General features: G+C 33.9%; 1 protein-coding gene across 1 annotated transcript; it reads left to right on the plus strand.

Moving 5' to 3' along the window:
- The first annotated feature begins 3,997 nt into the window (after positions 1-3,997).
- On the plus strand, positions 3,998-6,610 carry LOC125836844 (uncharacterized). Its single transcript, XM_049515997.1, has 6 exons — positions 3,998-4,138; positions 4,244-4,485; positions 4,636-4,746; positions 4,867-5,596; positions 5,807-6,190; positions 6,278-6,610. Exons 1-6 carry the CDS (start codon positions 3,998-4,000, stop codon positions 6,608-6,610), a joined length of 1,941 nt encoding a protein of 646 aa, XP_049371954.1.
- Positions 6,611-14,137: the final 7,527 nt, after the last annotated feature.

Genomic DNA, 14,137 nt, shown 5'->3' on the forward strand with positions numbered 1-14,137 from the left:
AGGGGGTTAACTTGGGTAAGAGTTTTGGATTTTCTAAGCAATTTGAGAGTAAGTATGAAATTGGGGAGGAAGTGGGTAGAGGCCATTTTAGGTATACTTTTTCTGCTATTGTCAAGAAAGGTGAACTTAAGGGTCAGAAAGTTGTTGTTAAGGTCATTCCAAAAGCCAATGTCTCTTCTTCACCACTCTGTTTAGTCCATAATGCATTGAAATGTATTTGCATATTGAATTACCTACAATGTCTGATTGTTGAAGTACATGGTGGGAAAAATTGGTCAATTTTATAAGTCCATTTTCTTTGATTTAAGTTTTGTTGGGGTTTTAGATTTGTTTTCTCTGTATGTCATGAACACCATTAGATTTTATGAGTCCATATTCAACAGCCGAGATTCCTTCTTATTCTCTACTAATTTTTGTTTTGTGTTTAGAAGAAATTGATTACTTTGGGTTTGTTGGAATGGAACAAATCACGAGTTACAGCTAAAATTCCAAAGTATGGAAATAAAGTGCCGAAGAACACGATTTCTGTTGTAGATGGTTTTACTGCTGCCTATTGGGTAAGGACACAACATTTTTCGTATCTTATCCTTAAAAACATGTTCTTATAGCTATACAATTGTTCGGATATGTTTAAGATCACAAGTTTTAAGGATACTTCTGGTGTACTAATTACCTACTGATAATATAAAATATATGTATATAACCAAATCAATCGTAAAATAATCACAGATTTATCTGTTAGATTGAAAAGCACACATGTTGTTCAAAATCATCATTGAGAAGAATGTTTGATGATTTGACATCTCTGTGAATACCAAGCCTTCAACATTCATTGTGTAGGTAATTCAAAGTTTCTGCAATTCCAACGGCTATTCTGAATCTTTTTTCCCATGTCAATATTGATTTGGTTATTCCTACATTCCAAATTAACTCAACATTAACGAATTAAAAAGTGGTTTTATGTACAAAATATATTCTTTGGTTTGCAATAAGCTTATTAAACTATAATTGCTGAATTTCATAAAATACTTTGACTGATGGTCTACTTATATAAACTTGAGTTTCTCGTGATATAGTTTTTGGTGTTGAATTAGATTCAAGTATCATTTTTTTATATGGGAGATATTTTGAGTGAATAAGTATACTGGTAAGTATACTGAGATGTTACAACTTGAGTTTCAGAATTAGTCTTATCAACTTGACTAGAAGCATAGTTATGAGACTTACCTGTCTGCAGTAGAGTGTCTTGGTGTTGTTGGAGTTGAGTTTCTACTTTTTCTACGCTTTGTTTGGTGCGCCTGCTATCTTGATTTACATGTCTGCATTAGAGTATCTTTGGATATTTCTACTGATGCCCCTGTTCTTTGGCCTGAGATGGAGTTCGAGTTGGATATAGCTACTGCAATCTGCTATAAATCTGCAAATCTGTAATCTGCTACAAATCTGCAAATCTGCAATCTGCTATAAATCTGCAAATCTACAATCTGCATATTGACAAATCTGCAATCTGCAAATCTGCAATTTGCTATCCATCTTTTAAAGATGTAACCAAAACCTCCTTCGCCAAGAAGACTATCAGCTCGGAAGTTCCTAGGTGCATTTTTCAGTTCATTGTAAGTAAATGACTTGAGGTTGCTTGGAACAAATGAATCATTTGTGCAAAACTGTTGTGAAATGAGTGATTAAGAGAATAAAACTATTCCTTTTTCACACTGCCTGAAGAGCTAGAATTAGAATTTGAAATAAAAATTGGTTCAGTTGAGCCAAAATTCGAGTATATGAATCCTTACTATTCATGTCACTCCACTTAAGCTTCTCTAGTACAACAAGTAATATACATTTTCTATTTTATTGTAAATTTCTAACAAGACTAAAAAAATCTAAACAAATATTGTAACTCAATATACCAAAGCAACAAACTTCTATACAAATCAGAACACAAAAGAAATGAATAAGAAAGGGTTCAGGAAGCAGAACTTTGTTCTGCTATTGGACATAGTCTGATTGCTTGTGAACAAGGTTCAAGAGGTAGAACTTTGATGCAGAATGGTTGAATATGACTGGTATGTTTCTAAATAAGGGAGGTGCATAGGTTCAGATTATATAATTTTTTATGAAGGATGCTAAGTGATCGAGTAGTCCTGGCAGGTTCAGATTACAGGGTGAGTCTTGATAGTTAATTGCAGTAGATAAGAAAATTGATAAGAACACACACCATATGCCAGATGATACTTTACAGTGCAAAAATAGATGCCTAGCACTCTCCAACATTGTCTGATGGCACATATAACATTCATCAGGGTGTGTTTTTCCTTCTGTAAAATGCAGTCAACTTTAGCCTTAAAACTAGTTCAACTTGCCTACTTTAGATCATGTTAATTGTTTTCTTCCTAATTTTAGAACTTGGAAGGCTACATAACACTCGAAGTAAAATTAATGAACTCTTTTTAAAATTAGGTTTCCAGTAAACCTTATCGCAGGGTTCTGTTAAGCCTTGAACACTTCTAGAGTCTTGAAAAATTTCACAACTTCTTCTTATTAACAATCCTTCTATAAGTAATATTTCACCCTTTAGGATCCAAGATTATAGCTAATCTTGCTTCAAGTCAAGGATAACTTAGAATGAATAAACTCTATGAAACTTTAAGTTTTTTGGTGTGATCGACTATCTATTATAGGATCATTGTAATGTTTGCTTGGATGTTTAAACATGGTAGTAGATGTTTGATAATTCTCTGATTGGGTGTGTGCACAAGAATGAGATTTTAAAATTTTGGACAGTTTTAAAAAGTCAAAAGGATTTTCACACTATATTGTACTTTTGGTCTTCTAAATAAAGTGATTGAACTTCTTTAAAATGCTTCTTACAACTTTAACCTGCTTCTCGATAGAATTCTTAATCTTGTTCATTTAATTGTTTCTATCCTATTAATTTACTTTCTTTCTTAATTGTGTCTATCCTATTAATTTTACTTATATTTCCTTAGAAGTATAATCAACATTCAGAAACATTAGTGGAGGATTCAAGGTTTGATTTGGCATAGCACAAGCGCCATCACTAGGTATGAAACTTTTATCACCTCATAACACCTGATTGATAACTTACACATTACTTTTAAAACTTATTTGTGAAGTAGTTAATGATTTAATGATTGTTACTGTAAGATTAAATATTGATATCTTCTTCTAGGAATTCAAATATCTTATCCAAGGATTGGATGGATTTAGCAAGGTATAGCAAACCATATATTGATGGTGTTGAGTCATTCCTAGATTTTGCTTACTCTTATGGAGATTCTTAAGGAGAGGAAATTCAGTGTCCATGTGCAAAATGTTGTAATATTCGTTGGACTTGAAGGAATGCAGTGTATGATCATCTAATATGCTATGGATTTGTTAAAGGTTATATTAGATAGATCAATCATGGGGAATGGGATATCAAGTTGAATGTTGACGATGATATGGATTACTCGCGTGATGATATTGATGGGTTGTTGAATGATCAATTTAGAGATGTTGCACAAGCCGAAGGAGTTTATGATGGTTGAAATGAAGATGCCAAGAAATACTATAACTTAGTTGAAGAGGCAAGCCAAGAATTATATCCTGGTTGTCCAGGATTCTCTAAATTATCATTCACACTTCATTTATATTTGTTGAAGTATCTACATGGATGGAGCAATGAATCATTCACTTCTATTTTAGAGTTATTAAAAGAGGTGACGCCCGAGTTGAACATTCCTCCGTCTTACAATAAAACCAAGTCTATGGTTAAGAATCTCGGTCTTGATTATGAGAAAATTGATACATGTCCAAATGATTGCATGTTGTTTAATTCGATCATAAAGATGATGAATTTTGTCATACTTGCGGAGCTTCACGATATATTAAAAATCCTGAAGTTGATAGTGAGGTTGAGCCTTCTAAAAAATCACATCGAGTTTCATCAAGGACTTTGAGACACTTTCCATTAATTCCTAGACTCAAAAGGTTATTTATGTGCTCAAAGACGGTAGATTCTTTACGGTGGCATGACGAGGAGCGTTCTAAAGATGGAAAGTTAAGGCATCCTGCTGATGGTCAAGCATGGAATGATTTTGATAGGTTCCATCCAGATTTCGCACTAGATTCTCGTAATGTGAGACTTGGATTAGCAAGTGATGGGTTCAATCCATTTCGAACCATGAATATTTCTCATAGCACATGGCCAGTTATGTTGATGGCGTATAATTTTCCGTCTTAGATGTGCATGAAATCTGAATATTCTATACTTTCTTTACTTATACCTGGGCCACGATCACCTGGAAATGACATTGATATTTACTTACAACCATTGATAGATGAGTTCAAATTGTTGTGGGATTCTGGGGTTGAAATGTATGATACTTCAAGAAATCAAACTTTTCAAATGCGAGCAGCTCTTATGTGGGCAGTCAATGACTTTCCTGCATATGCTATGTTTTCTGGATGGAGTACAAAAGGAAAGTTTGCTTGCCCTTGTTGTAACTATAACACTAATTCTCACTATCTTAAGCATAGTCAGAAAATGTGTTATATTAATCATCGTATTTTTCTACCTATGTATCATCCATGGAGATCTAACAAAAGATCTCTCAATGGAAAAACTGAATTCAGGGCTCCTCCACCTTTATTAAAAGGACCTTACGTGCTTAATAGCTTACCTGATTTTGAAAATGTGTTTGGAAAGAAGAGAAATAGATCAAATGATGGCCCATGGAAAAAAAGGTAAATCTTTTGTGAATTACCTTATTGGCAGCACAACTTGTTATGCCACAACCTTGATGTAATGCACATAGAGAAAAACATAGTTGATAGCATACTTGGAACTCTTTTGGATATGCCTAGCAAAACAAAGGATCATGCAAAAGCCTGGTATGATTTGAAAGAGGTGGGAATTAGAAAGAATCTTCATCCAAAAGATACTGGAGATAATAAGAGAACAAAGTTTGCAAAAGCTTGCTTCTCAATGAAAAATGGAGAGAAATCAGTTTTTTGTGGAGTTTTAAAGACAGCCAAGCTACCTGATAGAAGTGCCTCCAATATATGTAGGTGTGTGAAGCTGGATGAAAGAAAATTGTCTGGTTATAAGACCCATGATGCTCACTTCATGTTACATTACTTGCTTCCAATACCAATTAAAAGCTTCCTTCCAGATCATGTGGCTATTGCTTTGATTCATCTATGTTCCTTCTTCCAACGCTTGTGTCAAAAAGTTATCACATTGGAGGAACTAGATTTCATAGAAGTAGAGATCAAAGAAACAATAAATCAGTTGGAGCGAATTTTTCCTCCATCATTTTTTTATATAATGATTCATTTTCCTATTCATTTGGCGAATGAAGTGAGATTAGGTGGTCCAGTTCAGAACCGATGGATGTATTCCACTGAAAGAGAAATGGGTACATTCAAATCATATATCTGCAACAGATGTTATCCAGAAGGTTGCATAGCAGAGGCACGTGTGGGAATATACTGTATGAATTTATTTTCTAGATATTGGCATGGGGCTGTACAAACCAAATTTAACAGAAGAGCCCGAAATAATGATGAATGTGACCCAAGTGATGCAGAAACAGTGAGTTTGTTTTCTAAAAAGGGATGTCCTTTAGGAGCAATGAAAATTGATCCATTTATTTTAGATAACAAGACACTAAGTCAGGCACATGCATACTTGTTAGGAAATTGTGATGAGATTCAAGAATATATTAGGTACTTTAATTTAATATAGTATTTTCTTTTGTATAATTAATTTTTAACTTATTTTTTTATCGTTTTACCAAAAAAGTACATGTTGTGTAAAGAGCATGAGAAAGAGGTTAATAATCAGTCGCGAAGATCTAAATGGAGCAAGGCCAAGAATCATTGTCAAAACTTCTCTCAATGGTTTGAAACTCGTTCTTTGCAAGAGGATGTGCCTAATTTGATAAAACAATTGTCTAGAGGACCAAATTCTATTGCTAAAAGATACTCTGGGTATCTCATTAATGGATATAGATTCCATATTAGGCAGCGTGATGCAAGGCGTAAAACACAAAATAGTGGTGTTACACTTTTTGCCTCAACTACGAGCTTTGCAAGCTCAAAGGATAAGAACCCAACTGCTGCAGATTTGACTTATTATGGTAGAATAGTTGATATAGTTGAGTTAGACTATTATAGTAATTTTAAGGTTGTTTTGTTTAAGTGTGATTGATATGAGGTTGAAAAAGATATTTATGGCCTTACTTATGTCTATTTTAACAAGAGATGCTCTTAGGAAGACCCTTTTGTGCTTGCATCTCAAGTACATCAATGCTTGTATGTGCAAGATCCATTTGATCAAGAGAGACATTATGTTATGAAGACTGTTCTGAGAGACTTTTTTAACATGAGTGATGAATTTGAATCTGATCTCCCACAAAGTTATGAAAATGAGTTGTCTGAACACTTGATAGGAACATCCATACCAGAAGATGATGGTGACGTTCCTTTAGTAAGGACTGATGTACCAAAAACTGTTATTAATGTGCCTTTAGAGGAATTTGTTACTCAACAACTTGAGGTCAAGTATGAAAAGGATTTTGAAGATGAGTTTGAAGATGAGTATTAAGAAGAGTGTGAAGACGGGTCTGAAAATGAGTATGAAGATGATTCTGAATATGAGTCGGACGATGAGTCTGAAGACGAGTTTGAAGATGACACGCCATGAGTTTTATTATTTTTGTGATGACCATATAGTGCTAACTAACTCTTTTTGTTATTTAACTATTTTTGTACAAACACCTTAAGATATCTAAGTATTCTGTTGGCTTCGTTATGCACCTGATTGTTGTTTGGTCAGTAATTGATGTTGGCTTCTTTAATTTATGTAATTATTGTTTTGTTCATGAACCTGTAATTCTAGCTTACTATTATTTTATTTGACTATTTGTTGGCACAAACTTGTATGACTAAGGCTAGTAATATCTGGAGTATTCATGTTACAATTATCAAATTACTTTCTGATAAGTAAATGTGAATTGTTGTTGTTATCTAAATACTTATTTTTTCCTATCATTATCAGGCATTGAACATTACAGGCAGCACAGTAAAATCAGTCCTCTGTGTGTAGTACTCCCTTATCTTTCTGGAAGCTAATGATTAGTTCACTACTTGTTCTCATTAGCACAGAGAAGGCAACACATTTAAATCTTTTGAAGTTAGATTTCTGTAGCTTTTTCTATCTAATAATCCTAGAACGTATATGATTATGAGACTAGAACCTCTTCTCTTTGTAGGTTTGCTTTTTCTATTTAACAATCACCTAATTATTGTTTTGTAGGTTAACTTACTGTAGGGAAAGAAAATAAAGAGATTAAAAGAAAGCGGGAAGAATGAGTCAATCAACAGCACTAAAGAAAAAGGGTTCGAATCCGAATAAAGCTCAAAGTCCATTGAAGAATCTGAACTTTGATATGCAATACTGAACAAGTACTGAATTGGCTAACCAATTCAAGATTAAGAGAGAACAACTTGCTAACGAACGCAATGATAAAGCTAAGAAAGAGCATGCACCAATAGCGCATAAAAAGAAAGAATTCTGACGATTTCATTCCACAACAAGGAAAGAGTAAATTTCTTGAGTACAAATCAGTAATTCAATCGTCTTCAAGGGAAGAGCTTGGTACTTCACATATGGTTGTTGGGAAAGGACAAAATAAAAAGAGCTTATTTCAATCTGGAGAGTCCATTCAAGAGAATGGAATTAAACTTCCTATGCACAACTTTAGGTTCCAAACGTCTTCCAAGAAAGGTGTTACTAGTTCAGTACATATGACTGGGGAAACACTTGGTAATGCAAAGGAACAACATGATATTCAAGATCTACTAAACTTCAAACAGGTGAAGAGGAAGTCGGTCCTACCAGCCACAAGTCTTTATCAGTTTCTGGAAGAACAACAGTTATAAAAAGAACATGATGTTAATGATCTACCAAACTGCAAGCAGGTAAAGAGGAAGTCGGTTATACCAGCTACTAGTCTTGATCAGTTTAAAAAAAAACAAGTGATACACATAGGTGATGAAATAAAAATTGATAACCACACAGTAGCTGATGATCATGTGGATCAAGAAGAAATCCGCGGGGATGAGTGTGCTATAGATGAGAAAATTGGCATTGATTGTAGTACAGAAGGTATGTCTTAAGCGTTGTAAGATTTATTACTTATATAAAAGAAATTTCGTATTTCCTTTCTGTTACATAAATCTAGGAATATTGGAGCTGAAAAAAGTCCGAGGAAAACAACATGTAAGGATATTCACTCAAGAAATTTGGAAGAAAGAAAGGAGGTGACATTTGATAAAGGACAAGCAGTGGGACCAACTGGTAAGATAGTGTTGGAATTAACCAACTTTATAGGAACAATTTCAAGGAATCCTAGATTCATCAACTTGATGTACACTAGTTGGCATGCGGTGCCAAAAGATACTAAAAAACGCATTGTGGGAATATATCAATCTAAGAACAATCAATTTTATGATTGAATATTTTATTGTTTGTTTTTACTGGCTGAAGATAAATATATTTTATTTTGCATAGTCCGAATACCTAATTCTAGTAGAAGGAAAGAACTGGGTGATGATTGGTCTTCGTGATGCTTGGAGGTGACACAAGCTAAAAATTAAAGAGAGATGTTTTGATAAAAATAGTACCGTTGAGGATATGCTAGCAAAACGTCCTGATGACATGCCAGAAGGTCAATTCCGTCAATTGATAGAGTATTGGAAACACCCAACTGTTCAAGTAAGGCTAAAATAGTACATTTCTACTATTCAACTTATTTTGCATCATATCTATTATTCTTTTGTTTTATTTTTTAATTCAAACATCTCTTTTTATTTAATTATAGGACTTGTGTGAGATGAATTCTCAAAACAGGAAAAAGTAAAAGTTGAGGCATCGAAAGGGACCTATTAATTTTTCAAGAGTACGCATGGCATTGGTAATACTTAGCAGACATTTCGTAAAAAAATGAATTTCATCTGTTTGTACTATTTTTTCTAACCACTGTCCACTGTATCATCTTCGTCCATACATTTTTTTACCTCTTTTGATATAATTTGTAGCTTGCAACCAAAGAAAACAATGAGGAACCATCAAAGTGTGAAATGTTTATTGCAACTAGTACAAAGATGGGAAAGGAAATTTAGGCAGATACTCAAGTTGCAATAGTAAATTTTTAAAAGTGGATTAGTGATGAATTTAATTCAGGTTTAAAAGATATATATTGTTGGGAGGGTAATAATTTTATTTTAATATGCTTGAGTCGCTGGACAGTTTGCTTGGAAGGAATGTCAATTAAAGTTAACTTAATGAATCATAAACTCATTTAAGCTGGAAATAAAGAAGTACTTACATTTAATATGGATGTCAATTTTATTCAATAGGCTGAACTTCAGAATCACCAAAATTCCGGGGAAACAACAGATAATGCTTTTACAGCAGTGTTTGGAAAGGAGCAACCTGGTCGAATAAGGTGCTATGGTAGATCAGTGAGAACAAGTTCTTTGAAGAAAGATGAGAAAACTAACGAGCTAAAACAGAAACATGCCAGTGAAATCACTTCTCTAAAATAAGAAATGAATGAAATGAGAGAAAAAATGCGACATTTCCTTAGTCAATTGCTTCAAAACAACCCATGTTCGAGATATGCCAACGTGTGTTGGATGAAACATTGCTTCACCTATTGATGCGAGTAGTGCACAAGCTGTAAAAGGCTAAAATCTTCCACATTCTTCTGGGTCAACTCATGATTCGATTCTTCAAAAGGTATTTCGTATTTTTTCTAATGTTCTTTTTTTAGAACAATAAGTTAGCAAATTACTATCCTAAATAACTATATCCTATGTGATTGTAAATTTGTGATAGTTGGCTAATTAGTCCTCTCAGTTTTTCTGAAAGTCTTCTTTGTGGTAGTTGCCTTATTGATGCAGTTAATTTGCAAGCTTTCTAACTTAATGTTTGAATCATTCAAAGTAGCTCTAGTTTTGGCATGACTGATCTGAAATTTATATTGAGAAACCTCTGAAGGTTTTCACTTGCCATGGGTTGTGGTGTTGTTAGTTCCTTGAGGCTTTTCTCTCTCTTTCTCTCTTTTAAACCTCTCAACTATATTTTCCTCAACTTTGTCTAGTTCCTCATTCAAATCATCCTTTGTTTGTTTGTTGATGTATTTCATTTATTGATGTATCAAATTGTGAAGATAGTTTTCTTGTTCTTCTTGTCTATTGGTTTGTTCCTGCACAATAAGATTATTATAGTTATTATGAGTAGGAATAGTAGAGTTAAGTGTCTTACCTGACTGTGCCTTAGGCTGATATTGTTGGTCTTGCCCTGTCTTCTCTTGTGTTGATCTGGTCTTTGTTGTTCAGTCTGAATCTGTATCATCATGATTTAACACCTTACCCATAATATCAACAAGGTCTTTACAATAAGAAATAGGATGTAACTGATGAGTGTGCCAGATAAGGTCGATATCATAAGTTGGAACAGAGAAGCTATCAATTGATCTTTCTTTGTTTCTTCGGATTAAGTGTAAGAAACCCTTGTATCAAGCCACAGCTCCATCAAGATAGACCTCGCTTGTCATGTGGGGTCTAGACACCTGGAAAAAATACATGATTTAACATCGAAAATAATGTGTAGTATACTAGAAAGTCTGAACAATCTGGTATCAACAAAAAGATCATAAGAAGACATTCTAACATATACATCAGTACTCTATATTCAAAGAAAATTATAAGAGAAATTAAAGTTTGTGAGTTCTCACAAACTGAATTTCTTAATTGTTCGGCCTGTGATTTAGTTAAATAAAAGTGTGTGAATCCTCTTGCTCACTTGATAGAAGAAGGGGCTTTGCCTTTTAACAACAGAGACCAGATCATAGGTACTGCACTTCTTGTCTGTTGGTTTGTTCCTGCACAATAATATTTGTTAGTTGTTACTTTAGCTTCAATGTATTCATTTCAAGTAAAATGAGTTTGACTAAGCTCAAATTTATGAGCCCCTTAAAGTTGTTCATATCTTATGACTTTCAATTCCATATCCGCATAAGTTGTTGCTTGTTATCTTCATATTTTTTAGATTTTGTCTTCTCCTTTGGCAATTATAGTAGTTGAGTTTGTTATTCTACGATTATTGATTATCTCAAGAGACTAACTCTTTCCTTTAAATTGAATGCATTTTGGTGCCTAATTAATGTAGAGTAAATGATGTCTGATTATTAATAAGATTTTCCTGATCAATTTTGTTAGTCTGGTTGTCTACAAATGTCCAGTTTTCTTCATGTAAAGAGAATCTCAGTTATGATATTTGTTTGTTTATGAATACATCTTTGTTAAAGTATTGGCCTGAGCTAATTCAATGGCATGTGATTCTTATGTATATACAATATGTAAATGAATGTTCAACTTGCATAGAAGAATCTTTCAAGGAACTGCATGCTGCAATCTGTAATCTGGAATCTGCAATTTGCAATCTGGAACTGCATTTTGCAATCTAGAATCTGCAATTTGCAATCTGGAACTGCATGCTGCAATTTTATTTTATTTTTATCAATTTTCTGAGCTTATAGCTCCTTTATTTCAAAGCTCAAGTCTGTACAAAAAGGGCAAGTCAAAATGACTCAACCCATAAAATAAAACTAAATCACCCACCCCAGTTAAGTGAAGTTGTCGGCTTCTAGATATTGTTTCCTAATCGGTAGGGCATTGAAATTGAGTTCCCTCTTTTCCTCTTCATGCTACTCCCTGCATGCTGCAATCTCGAATCTGCAATCTGTAGATTTGTTGTTCTCTATAACAGCTGCAATATGCAATCTGATTTGTTGTTCTATAACTACTGCATTCTAGAACTTCTTACCTCTTCTATAACTGCTGTAATCAGGAACTTCTTGCCTCTTCTACAACTGTTGCAATCTAATTTGTGTAGGGAAATAGAGGTGATAAAATTTGAAGGGTCGTCGCAAGTCAATTTGATCCCATTGAAGTGGATGATGAAGAGTTTTTCAACTATTGTAAAAGTTTGAATACATTATATTTGATTTTGTGAAATATATTCATTGCTAGAATATATTGAACTATTGTGAGAGTACTTTTTGAACTATTGTGTACACATATTTAGAATATTGCTTTAGAAGTATGTGTATGTACACAAGACATACTATCTTTTGAAGTTTATGGCGAGTCTATAAATTTGAATTACTTATTAGCTAATTTAATGCTTGAGATTATTTATTGCAAAATAATATTGGTGTTTTTTAATTAGAAATTGTGGCATATAAATATTTTTTAGCCAAAATAATATTACCACACTTAAAAGTGTAGCCATAGGACTGTAAATTGTGGTATGCACATTGGCAAGGACTACACTTCAAAGTGTTGTCACACATAAGATAGAAAGGCGACACTTATTAATCGTGGGCAATATGGAAGCAAAGGCCACGCTTGAAAGCGTAGCTGATAAGGCATCACTTTTAAGCGTAGTTGTAAAACGTGGCCTTTTTGCCTTTTATCAAATGCCACACTTTTTCATAGTTTAGGCCACACTTTTCTATGGTGGTTGTAGACATAAAATGTTGTAGTGCCACTAGGCGACCCCAAGTGCACTTTGGCGCATCGCCAAATCACTTGGGCAATCATGTTGCCCAATCGCCAACTAAGTCTAAAATGAACAAGTTATCCTTCACCCTTCCTAGGTAGTTTAGGTCCTTACCTTCATCCTAGGTGTTTACCTCCTTCATTTTAGCTTTATTTTAGTCTTAAACTTCTCTAGAAGTTACATAAAACCCCACATTAGCTCTAATTCAACGTAGACACCAACTTGAAGTTATACCAACCAACACAATGAGACTCTAGTGTAGCCTACTGATTTTCCAGGTTGTTACAGCAGGAGGAAGATTATACGGAGTAATAAATACCAGCCAGCATGAATAAGGCGAAGCAGCATTAGAGAATGGTGTGAAGCCATCTGCACACAACCCCAATCTAACATTTTTTGGTTCACTAGCAAAATCAGGATATATATATTATCAAAATGCTTCCATGGTTGACCATCAGATGGATGAGACAAGACACCCGGCATCCTTCTATATTCACGATGCCATCTCTTATGTGGGGCAGACCTCACTGATGCATACAACCTCTTTAACCTAGGAATAAGCAGTAGATAATGTATCTCCTTAACTAGGACCATCTTTCCAGCCTGAGTCCTCTTATAACGAGCATGTCCACATAACTTACAATTTTCTAATTCACTATCAGTCTTGTAAAACAACATGCAACCATTAACACAACCATGAATTCTATCATACGTCAATCCTAACCTGGAAATCATACGCTTTGCCTGATAAAAGTTCTTAGGTATGATAAACTCTGGATTAACTAGTTCACCCAAAAGATCAACCATTGAGTCCATAGCCGCATTAGGAACATTCCAATCTGATTTAATATTCATTAATCTAACCGCAACTAAGAAGGAAGAATGTGGACTCCCTTCACATAGTGGACGACTAGACTCTTCTAATTGATCATAGAAGCGTCTTGCTTCTTCATTAGGAGCTTCATCAAAATATTGTTCGGGTTCCATCCCACCTTGAACCCCGAAAGAATCATTGATCATTTTCTAAACCCTATCATGTTCAACCCTATCATCATGTTCAACCATAATTTGGCCATGCGGTGCAAGCATATTATATTCATCCACAGGCATCGAATTATAAAACATACCATTCAATCCATCTCTTTCTCCACGATCAATCCATATAAAATATTTAGGCTTAAATCCATTACGGTACAAATGAACCATAACTGTATTTGGTTCAAAAAAAATTAAGAACCTACATGCACTACAACGACACCTAACAAATCCATTATTCTTGAAAATGTCAAGAGCCATTGTATGTTCAATAAAATCTCGAACACCGTTAATAAACTCAAGTTTCAAATCAGCACCAGTTTGATAATGCATATTATAAATCCACAAACGATGATCCATCTACAAAATTATAGATATTCAATTATATTATAAATTAAATTTAATAATAATTTTACTACATATATCTAACTGTTAATATATATTTATAATTACTTAATAATTATA

Source organism: Solanum verrucosum, unplaced genomic scaffold, assembly GCF_900185275.1.
Source record: "Solanum verrucosum unplaced genomic scaffold, falcon-dt-bn FXZP01000269.1, whole genome shotgun sequence".
NCBI lineage: Eukaryota > Viridiplantae > Streptophyta > Magnoliopsida > Solanales > Solanaceae > Solanum > Solanum verrucosum.

Bases quoted from the DNA above. Each gene is read 5' to 3' on its own strand.
- LOC125836844 (XM_049515997.1), top strand. From the start codon at position 3,998: ATGTGCTCAAAGACGGTAGATTCTTTACGGTGGCATGACGAGGAGCGT. The intron at 4,139-4,243 runs GTGAGACTTGGA...TTTCCGTCTTAG, and splicing joins TCGCACTAGATTCTCGTAAT to ATGTGCATGAAATCTGAATA. The intron at 5,597-5,806 runs GTGAGTTTGTTT...TTACCAAAAAAG, and splicing joins ACCCAAGTGATGCAGAAACA to TACATGTTGTGTAAAGAGCA.